This window comes from Falco naumanni, chromosome 5 (assembly GCF_017639655.2).
Source record: "Falco naumanni isolate bFalNau1 chromosome 5, bFalNau1.pat, whole genome shotgun sequence".
In the NCBI taxonomy this organism is placed as follows: Eukaryota; Metazoa; Chordata; class Aves; order Falconiformes; family Falconidae; genus Falco; species Falco naumanni.
In genome coordinates, this window is record NC_054058.1 from 52,393,630 (window position 1) to 52,404,728 (window position 11,099).

Here is an 11,099-nt window from a genome sequence, read left to right on the forward strand (position 1 = left end):
CAGCAACACTGTTTCCGGATCTAATCTGTTTTCCAGATAGCTTGCTTTCAAACAATTAGCTACATCAGGATTTCTCTGTAGCAAATCAATTGCTGATAGCTTTGGCTCAGCCAGATAGAAGCTTTAGCATGATGACATGCCTCTCAAAAGATATCACAAAAAATGGCAAGTGGCTGCTACAGTAAGCTTCTCAAAAATAAATCACAGTTGCCATACCATGTAGCCCTTTGATTCTGATTTTGTTTATCCTTTACCTTTCAAGTATATTCCCCAAAGATAGAATGAGACAGACACGCTCCAGTTACTCTTCTTTGGTAAGCTGCAATGCCTTGCAAAATGCCTTTGAAGTTGGTAATAATCAATGTAAGGAAGACTGGCAAATTCCAGCCCCATCTCAATGTAAGTAAGCCTTATTAGAAGAAAAAAAAAAAAAAAAAAAAAAAGAAGGCAAATTTAACAGAAAAAGAAATAAATAGAAGTGTCCTCATTGCAATAACACAACACTTGAGGCAACATACTTGAGGCAACATTGAGGCACGACCAGTCCTGGCCATTCTTACCAGACTCATAAACTCTGACAATACTTTTGGGCAAGGAAGGAAGCAGCACATGCAAGAGGAGGGCCAAGTCTAGAGAAAAAGTTGTGCTTTCTGAATTCACAGTGCATAAAGTCTTCTATATGTTTCATGAGATTGTCCAAATAATTTATTTCCTCTTTTAAGAAAAATCTCTAGGAAGCAAATTTTCTAAGACTGCTGGAACCATGTGCCACTGAAAAGATGAATTGAAACATTTCCCCTGTTTCTTGAAGTTACCTCTGAAGAGAAGCCACCCACCCCTAAGATGAAGCAGAAGCCCTGGTGACGGTGGCAGGCTTGTTCACCACATATGATGCCAAGCATACAGTGAGCAGAGTTTAAGACAACTGATTACAATAAATCCAGTTATCCCAACTTAATGAGTTACAGCTGATTAGCATGTCTTCATGACTGATAGCTTTTACTCCTCAACTAAGCCAATTGCAAAGGTGATGTGTTAACTTTAACCTTTTTTCATTATGTGTCAATATTTATAAACAAACACAAACACTTTACTTCTCATGAGTAATCCCATGACTAAGTTTTGAATAACAACAGTACAATGACCCCCATTTAAAGTTTTCAAGCAATTATTGGCAAACACATTATCAGCTGCTTGACACAAACATTAACCCAGCTGCCGGGCATCCTGGTGGCAAACCTGATCTTTTTGTTCTGTTCAATCCAAGAAAACTCATGACTTTTTTCCCCTCATGACTTTACTGTAAAGATTTTATGAGCCTGTAAAAGGAATTGCAGGAAGCCTGGACATTTTTCTCAGCAGCTATCTGAGTTCACTTCTGTGCTCACTGCAGAGCAGCTGAGTTATCAGCATGACTGAGAATGTTTTATAGGGGTCAGCTTCTGCTGCTGAAGAGTCAGCTCTGTGCACTGAAAGCCCCTCTCAACATGCATGAGAAATTGCTGTGTATGGACCAGAGAGTAAAAACCAAGGCTAAGCGTGCATTGAAGCCATTCAGATTTCTGCCATGCTCTTTCCTTTTCCTGAACAATATCACTGCTGCATGGCCCTGCACTCACAGAGAGATGAGACACAGTTCAAGGACCGACAATAGATACTTCTTTTTTTTTTTTTTTAAACATTTTATCTCTTTTTATTTGGTTTTTTTTTTTTCCTGATGGTTGCTACAAGCAAAGGAGGTATTCAGAAATGTAACTGCATGGTACAAACACAGGCAGTAGACTAAGTTGACGGCATGAAGGGTGTATCTGAGAACACGGAGTTGACAGAATCGGAGTCAGATTTTGGTCGAGTAGTTTTTAAGATACTCTCGGCTATGATGTTGTCGTTAGGAAACAGTTTTACTTTCCCGTTCTGACTGTGTTTTGGTTCGTGCACAGGTTCCAGGAAAACCACCCGTTTACCAGTGCTAGCCTTCTTCTCGTCGGCTGGCAGCTCATGCGGCAGTGTGGAATTCAGTATGGATGAGTGCGCACAGCTTTGGTTCAGCTTTCTCTTCCTCCTTTTTGCCTTACATTGACATGGGCAGGGGGTCAGATAGAGATACAGCAGTACTAAAACGATACTGGCTACACAGGCAGCAAGGGTGGTAAAAGCTGTATTAAATGCTTCATGAGCATGGGACCTGTTCACTGTGAAATTGCTAACATTTATTCTAACCTCTATGGTTTCATTTAATAGTCTTTTCTTATTTATTGCAATGCAGGAATACAGCCCCGAGTCCTCTAGCTGGGCATCTGTTATCTCCAGGCTGCCATTATGGAACACCTTAAAGTTGTTGGTCTCCCTGTCTGGCTCTAGCAATCTATTGTCCGGACTAACCCAAACGAAGTGCGTGCCTGCATCGCTGATTCTGCTGTCACAGTGTACAATCAGCCTGTCACCAACCTGGGCGTTGTGGATAAACCCAAAGGCTTGGAACGAGCTGTTGACAGTGCTTTCGGAGCAATTCAGAAAGTTGTCCTGCAGTAAAGGCAGTTTATTGTAACCTCTTGGGTCTGATTGCAACACACAGGAGTACTCGCCTTTGAAGTCCATCACCGAGCTGAAGTGCCTTTGATACCAGAAGATTAGCATGGAGTACAGCACACAGTCACAATAAAATGGGTTGCCATGAAGATAAATTCCACTAAGATGTTTGGCCGGCACTGAACTCAGGCGCTGAACAGGCATTGACTGGATGTGATTAAAGGAAATGTCCAGCAACACAAGGTCTGTCAGTTTAAATTTTCCAGTGTACAAGTCCAGCGGGAAATGCAAGAGCGAGTTATAGCTTAAGTACAGTTTCTGTAATTTGTACAATCCTCCGAAGGCTGAAGACTCTATCTGTGCTATCTGATTGTTATACAGCAGGAGAACCTCCAGTGCCCTTAGCTCCTGAAACACGGGGCTGGTCAGTGTCTTCAGGTTGTTGGATGACAAGTCTAGGTACTTCAGGTTCGGGATTGTGGAAAAGCTTCCAGAGACAATGCTGATAATGCTATTATGACTGACTATTAAAGTGTTCAGTTTCTCCAGCAGCAGTGGGACCCATTCAGGCTCCAAAGCCCCAATTCTGTTATAACTCAGATCCAGCCTTTTCATACATTTATAAAGATTTCCTGGCACTCGAGAGAGGTTCTTATTAGTGCAGCTTACGATATCACTGGCACAGATGCAGGCTGTTGGACACATTCCTGGGGCACTGCCGCAAATGCTCACCGTGAAGACCAAGAGGCATGCCAGTCCTTTGCAGTTCACTTTTAAAACTCCAAGTCGAGTGGGAATTGTCCGCCAGTTTAAAGACATTGTCACTGTCTCTTAGCTGCCTCCCAGTGCTCCTTGCTGCAGATTATGTGTGCAGTTAGCTTTGGACTAATCACTGTCAAGAGAGGGATACAGAGGTACAGCTCATTAACATTTACGATTCATACCCTGCCTGATTTCTTATGCATGCCTTTTGAAAAATAAAGGGAATTAAACCTTAATGTTTCATACGATTAATTATAAAATTTAGTTGTTCTTAGGCGATGTAACCTTAATATTGGTTTTATGAAAACATGAAATTCCGCACTTGTGTAAATATTCACACTACAGATACATTTTTTCTCTTCAAAACCAATGCAATTATTCTTCTGTCTTGCACCAAATAATGCAATTTCTGACAGTTCATACAGAAAATAAATCAGAAAAGTTCCTAGTGGAACATGACTGGGCAAATGCATCCCCGACTTGTTTCCAGATCAAACAAGATAGAAAATTTGTGGTACAGGAAAGAAAAAGTCTCATCCAAAAATGCTATTTTATTTTTGTCTAGTGGGGAGCAGTTACAACATGTGTTTCTTCCCAATTGGAAAATGTCACACATTTTCAAGAAAAGAATTTTCTCAGACTACTTAGCTTTAAATGTCATATGATATTTTTTTTTTTAATTCAGTAACTGATAGTTCAGGTAGCAACAGCCTATTTTTAAAGCTATTCAAGATGTCCAATTGGAATATTTTGTATTATACTTTGTATTCTGCTACTTGTACCTTTGCCAGAATAACTGTTGAGGAGGAAATGTTCACGTCTGGTGCCTACCTCAGGCACAAATTTGGGGAACTTTCAGTAAGAATGGGTCAGCAATTTCTCAAAACTTAATACAGGAAAAGACTGTTTTGCTCATGCTTCAATAGTAAGAACAAACCCAACCATGCTCTTTTCTGAGAATATTTAGTGTCACTATGGTTTGAAGGAGGGACGTAACGTTTGGCAGGGTAGTGATTCTGTGCCAAGGGATATGCTTTTTGCCATCTGCTAAGAAAATGTACACATACGTTGCAGAGTAATGAACGTTTCTGCTCACTTTCATTCTCCGTGGATACCTATTAAGAGTTTGTCAGTAAATTCCCAGGTGAATCCATCTGCATTGATTATACCCACCCCTTCACAGCTCAAGCGTGGTATTCAGCTCCCACATATTAACCTCATTTCTCCAATCTCACCCACCTGTTGGTACAGTATCTGAGCAGGACAGAACCTGCAATCTCTGCTCTGTGCTGCTGACAGCAGCTATGGCCAGGAGCTGGGAGGCTGCCCGCGGGCAGCAGGGAGGAGGAGAAAGAAGCAACCACAGATAGAAAGAAGCACAATAAAAGGAGAAGTTGTATTATCTGATGAGCCAAGATGGCTGAGGAAAGGGTGAGTCTTGAGTACAAAAACATTAAAATCAAGACCTAAAAGGTGGAGGACAGCGGGGCACAGAGGCAGCCAAAGAAGAAGAGAGAGGGAAAAGGAGGATGAGAGATGCATAGAGGAGGAAGGGCAAAACCAGGGGAGGAAAATGCTAACAGAGCATCATCGTCGTTGCAGATGAAGCAACTGAGGAGGAGGTAGTTTGAGGATGAAGTCTGTTGAGGCATAGGAGACTGGAAAAGCAAGTGGGGAGGGTGTAAAGGGCAAGAAGAGGGTTACGCAGAAGAGAGGCGAGAGTTTCAGGAGGTGGACCTTAAAACACACTTCTCTGGAGAATTTGCATCTGCTACTTATAAGTCTAAGATTATCTATGCAAATAGTTAATATATGTGAAATGCACTCAATTCCACTCCCCCTCAGCTCCTTGCTCCCCTCCCCTCTAACCCTTTGTCAGTCTGGCCGGCTGCTGTTTTCTGCTGACAAGTCTACTCTTAAGTCAAGTGGTAGATGATGTGCAATGGATCTAAAGAGCTGGACCTCCTAATGACCCACTGAAAGAAGAAATATGAGTGCAGCAGGATGGGAGAATTCACCTTTCACAAGCACTTACATACACATTAGCTTTAAATGTTTGCACTCCCAAAAACTGTATTAAAAGAACGGCAAGACTGCCAAGTCAAGTGCTCAAAAATTGAAGTGTCAGAATGAAGGTTTTCTGTGCCATTTTCAATTTTATGTACAGTCTTCAGTTACATGATAACTTAATCTTTTTTTTTTTCCCCAAACCCTTTCCTCACACTGTGCACAGGTTCTGAGGAGGAACAGGGAGAAGAAAGGGTGATTATATCCAGGGCTCAGTAAATGTACCTGAGAACTGGAGCATAATCTGGCCTCTGCCAAAGAATTCCTGTGAGATCAGGCAAATTATGTGAAGTGGTGACTGTTAGAAAATAAGGAACATATTGCAGTAACCAGCCTGATGCTTAGAAAATAAGGAACCTCTGCACATTAAGTTTGGGAAGGACTGATCTGAAGAAGTGCTGAGATGAGAGTTAAAATGCTCTGATGCTAGCTGGCACTTCTGACTGTAAGGGCTTCTCCTTGCTTCCCTGTCTGTAAAAGAGGTATAGCAACATGTTCTTAACTATAGAAATATTCTAAAAATAAATAGATTGATCTGAATAAAAGATTAGTATCTTCTAGGCTTTTAGATCCTACTGAAGTATTTAACTGCATGGGGTTTTCATTGAGAAGATAGGAAGCCAGAGCAATTTATTTTTTTTAACCAGTCCTAAGCACCTAACTTGGTTGTTTTTGCTAGCTAGCTAGCCTATGGCAACAGTTGATAGATACAAATTCTTCTAGAGGGTGAGACCTATGAAGCATTATAGAAATGACCATCAAGAAATAATTCTTTACTTTGGTGTGGATTTGTATGGCATGCAGTGCCTAAGGCACAATGGAAACACACTGACAGATGAAAAAATAATTTGATAACTGCTCATTTAGTTAGTATATTGCATGAAACAAGGTATCTGAAAACCATATATGCGTATCATAAACCATGTGTGTGAAGACTGAATTATACAGCACCCACAAAATGGGAGACAAGCTGCTGCTACATAGGTTGCCTTTCCCACTAATATTTAGAATTGCCTGATTCTGCAACATATGCAGCCTGATTTGTCATGTAAATACACCTGCAAAAAGATGAATAGCACTTTGAAAAATCAGCTCCTATGTTGAGTAGTACTGTGATGCTGGAGATACTGCAAATGCAACATACTATGTCAATGCTCAGTTCTGGAAAGATTACAAGTTTAATACATGAAATCGCCTTGCATATTCATTTCCGTCCATACCTACTACTATCTCACCAGAAACTCTGAGCCAGTTTGCAATCAAATCCCAAAGGCAGATCAGTGGCTGGTGTAGATCAGCATAATGCCTTTGACTTCTAAGGAGCAAAAACAGTTTGCAAGAGCTGAAAACTGGGTTTTCTGTTTCTAAAGCTCATTGACGTTGCCAGATGAAAACTGTTCCAGGTAAATCCAAATTTTAGGCTTTGTAAACATGCCATGGGACACAGAAAACTATTTGGAGAGTGCCCTGAGAGGTGGAAACCTTCCTTGTCATGCCCAACTCCCCGTGCAGTGCCTACAATTCCAAGAGGTTCTTTGCCTTTTTGGAGAGTAGGACTGTTGAGTTGCAATTTGCTTCTCAACCCGTGTTCCCCAAAACTTCTGCATAGATTACACAGGATGGTCTGTGAAGCCAAGCATGTTCAACATCAATATTTATAACCTGTGTGATCATTTGAACTTGTTTAAAATGACTGCATAAGCATTTCTGGGTTAGCAATGTGTACACGTTAAGTGGCAAAAAAAAAAAAAAAAAAAAAAATCTACAATCAGCCTTACATTAAAAAGTGGCATTTTCTTTCATCCCAGTAACATTACTTCAGGTCTTAGAAAAATGCTATTTTACAAACTTCAGTATTACATGTTTTCTCGAGAGAGATAGTGCTATTAAATACTACCAGCTAACATGTGCCAACAGACTCTGGCTAAGTACTTCACCATTATTTCTGAATGAGCTGGATAAACAGCTTTTTTGATTTATAGTAAAGTGAAGGGCATGGTTGGGAGTTTTGTACTTGAATTCTTTTCAAGAAATAATTTCTTTGTGGTATGAAAGTGTGATATTTTAAATTCACTGCCAAAAACACAGTACTCCCTGAGATGAATCATCTGTGCAGTAATGGAGAACATGTTTCTTAACTATTTGAGAAGAAATGCAGGACACGTTCTCCTATAATAGGGAATATCCTCTGTTGTCAGGAGCAGCTCACTTGACTAACAGATCAACTCCTAGAGAAGCTGAGGACTTGACCCTTGGTTTTGATTTTTTTTAATGTGTGTTTATTGGTGTTTTATTTCAGTTGGTTGATTTTGTTGGGGTTTTTTGTTGTTGTTGATTTTTGTTTGTTTGTTTGTTTTTTTAGTTTGTTTGGGTTTTTTTAAAAGTAATGAGCACCTAAAGCTTCTTATGGAAAAGTGGAATGCCAGGCAACCATAAACATCTTTGCCATCAGTTATCACTGCAAGATCAACTAATGTCCCAAACACTTATTTCCACTCTCTCTGAGCTGTCTCTCCACTCCACTCTCTCTCCAGTAATGCTACATTAATAATCTCTACACCAGCTTTCTCTTCTCCAGTAAGTACCTTCAGGCTTATTGCTGTCTCTTCCAGGGAAACCTGTACACCAAGCTACCTCTCCCAGTTCATTTGAGACTTTGTTAAAAAAATCTTCATGTGGCACGTCTCTTAATCTAAGCAGTGAATCGAACCAGAGCTCACGAGTCACCTGAATGCTTTTGCAAATGCTACCATTAGTTTTTTCAGTGTTGAACAAACTGGATCGATAAATGCTTTACAGTAGGAATAGCATCTTCCAATACATCGGTGATGCAAACAGTCCCACATCTGACTGGCACTTTCTGCACAGTGAAAATGCAAATATTAGTACACAACCATGCTGTACTACTGCAGAAATACTGTTGGGCCTTTAGAGAGCTCAAACACTGGAGAATATTAAAGATCTCGGTCTATCCTCCAAAAGACCCACAGCATTTCTACATCTCCTAGCTTTTTCCCTTGTGCCATGTCTCCTCTGACTCATCTGTCCGCTAGTCTCGCCAGTCCACAAGCCTCTCACGCACCTTTGTGCCTTTCCATTGACTTCCAGTGCCCATACAGCTGATCTCTCCCTCTTACCAGTTTACATATCAGCTAAGTCAGGGCTGTATTAGTTAGATATGATACATAAAATAAAACAGCGATGGCTCAGGTGTTAACAATGTTTTCTCACAGTCTTTTTTTTTTTCCCCATGGCATTTGACAAAGCTTACCTCATGAACTCAGAAGAAAAAGTAACTGTTAGAATGGGGTTTTATTAATTTATAAAAAGAATATTGTACAAGTACAATTATTCATGCTTTTAATCCTAACTTTATGAATCCTGCTGAAGTACATGACACAGCCATTAATTACAAACAGAGCAGTGGCATCCTACATAATTAATCTTTTTAAATGTTACACTTATAAGGAAGGTCTGAATAAACTTCTGTTCTTTGTGCGCGTCTGGGTGGGGGGGATGCTGTCAGAAGAAATATGGCTGTAGTGGCTACCTCACTCCAGGCTCTACTCTGCTTTTATCACTTGTAAGTGCGAAGGGCACCCTCTGCATCAAATCTGCCTGATAGCTGTGCTCAGCATTTTTGACTGAGCAGATCTGGATTACCCGACCATCATAATCCATGAGATTTAGTGACATGATGGATTGGACGGCAGAGAGTGTTGGTGAGCTACCTCTGGGTGATATCTTGATACGCTGGTATAATCCCTGAACTGGACTAAGCTGTGCTTGATGCAGGACCTAACAGCAATGAAAAAAAATGGCTTTACATCACCTTTGCAGCAAGCTGATCCTGAGGTCAGTCTGGCAAATGGAGTGCTCTCCCTTAGCCAGCACCTGGCCAGACCTCAATAGTGCTGAATTAAGAGATGAAGTTGCCCTAGTAACCCTAGCACGCTAAAACTATCTTCTCCCACTCATCCCTCACTAAAGATCGAATTTCTCTGAAGATATATATATTTTATTTTTTTTCACCCATGATAACTCACTTGGTTTAAAGCAAACTGAGACACGGATGAGCAAGCGGGTGACGTACCACAGAGCCTGGGTTGGACTAATCATCAGCAGTCTGTTTATGGCGGTACCAGCTACGTGGAGTCAACACACCGCAGCTCTTACCCCTCTCGAGAGAGTACAAGGGAGATATGCATCAGTGAAACAACAAATGTATCGGTTTTGCCATGTTACTTTGTAAATCAAGCTGCACCATAGCTTAAACCTTGCAAATGCCTTCAGTTGCTAAGGAGATCAGCAAATAATTAAGAAAAAATGCAATGATAAGCGGCAGTGCCTGTTACAGTGTCAGCAACCAGTCTCCAAGCAATGCCAGATCCTAACGAAAGTTTAGTTGCCCAGCATAGGATCCTTACCGCCTCCAAAAGCTGCTCTGACGGACTAAACTTTAGAGAAATCCCCTTGCCTACGACGGAGGGGGGGGTCCTCCCAGCCTTCCGATGGGCACTGCCTGCTGCAGCCCCCCGATCCCTACCAGGGGCTGGCGGAGTGCAAAGTTTCGGCGAGCCCGGCGGGCTGTGCCGGCATCGGGGCGGGGGCACCCGCAGGCACCGAGCTGTACCCTCGCCTCGCCCACACTCCCCCGGGGGGTCTCTCACCGCCTCCCCCCAGCAGGCTCGGACACCGCCGCTCCGCTGCGCGGCGGAGGTAGGAGCTGGGTCGATGCCGGCCGCTGCCGGGCTGCGCTCGCCCCCGGCTCCGGCGGCCTCTCTCAGCCCCGGCTCCGGACCCTGCCCGCCCGCCACAGCCCGGCGACCGGGGGGGATGCCTGCTCCGCCTCCCCGCCGGGCGGCGTTACCTGGAGCTCCCTGCGGCCGCTTCATGTCCGGGAAGCGCGATGCCGGCCCCGCCGCCGCCGCCAGCCCCGGCCCCGCATGCTCCGCTCCGCTTCGCCGCCGCCGGGGGAAGTTGGGGGCCGCCGAGAGCGCGGCAGCGGCCCCGGTGCGCTCCCCCGCGGGCGCGGGCAGTGCTGGCCGCTGCCCCCAGGGATGCGGCGGAGGCCCGGTGCCGGCGGCGGGTAAGGAGGAAAGGCAGGAGGCGCCCGGTCACAGCGGCGCCGGGGCTTTTATCCCCTCCTGCCTCCTCCCTCCCCCCCGCGCTGCGCCGGACCCAGCTCCGCTTCCCCCACGCGCTCCCGGGGGTTTCCGCGGCAGCGGGACGGAGCTGCCGGTGCCCCGGGGGAGGAGCGCACCGCCTGCCCCCGCTCCGCCCCCCGCCTCCCCGGGGGCCGCGGACCCGTGCGGGGGAGTGCCCGCCGCCCCGCTCCGCACCGCGCCGCTTCCCAGCCAAGCGAGAGCAAAGCGCCCCCCGCCCCAGGCGGGCTCAGCCCCCCGCTCCGGTGCAGGGCAGCCCCGATCCCCCCGCTCCGGTGCAAAGCAGCCCCGATCCCGCCCGACAGCTCCTCGGCGCCCCGGCAGCCCCGCTCCGCCGCCGGGGGCAGGGCTGTCGGGGGGCGCCGCGGGAGGTGCCGGCCCTGTTAAATCATCCAAGCTCCCGTGAGCGGAGACGGAACCGCGGGGCGTTCATGAGGGGCCGGCAGATTTAAAATGCGTTGTGTTAGCTGAGGAAAGCAGTCCCTCAGTTAACTGGACGGTCAACCCGCACGGAGGCTCCCAGTAAACTGGGCTTTGACGGGAACAGAAGAGCCTCTCATCTGACGCAGGGGATTA

At 44.9% G+C, this 11,099-nt stretch overlaps 1 protein-coding gene across 3 annotated transcripts; it reads right to left on the bottom strand.

The window, feature by feature from the left end:
* Positions 1-1,666: 1,666 nt before the first annotated feature.
* AMIGO2 (adhesion molecule with Ig like domain 2) lies at positions 1,667-10,532 on the bottom strand. Of its 3 annotated transcripts, XM_040596612.1 has the most exons (3): positions 10,229-10,532; positions 9,452-9,536; positions 1,667-3,421 (listed from the first exon to the last, which is right to left on the bottom strand). In XM_040596612.1, exon 3 carries the CDS (start codon positions 3,346-3,348, stop codon positions 1,783-1,785), a length of 1,566 nt encoding a protein of 521 aa, XP_040452546.1. In that variant the 5' UTR covers positions 3,349-3,421; positions 9,452-9,536; positions 10,229-10,532; the 3' UTR covers positions 1,667-1,782. The 3 variants fall into 3 exon arrangements, with proteins under 3 accessions (XP_040452546.1, XP_040452545.1, XP_040452547.1); XM_040596611.1 differs by lacking the exon at positions 9,452-9,536 and having other exon boundaries at positions 10,229-10,531; XM_040596613.1 differs by lacking the exons at positions 9,452-9,536; positions 10,229-10,532 and adding an exon at positions 4,531-9,408.
* Between the last annotated feature and the right edge of the window lie 567 nt (positions 10,533-11,099).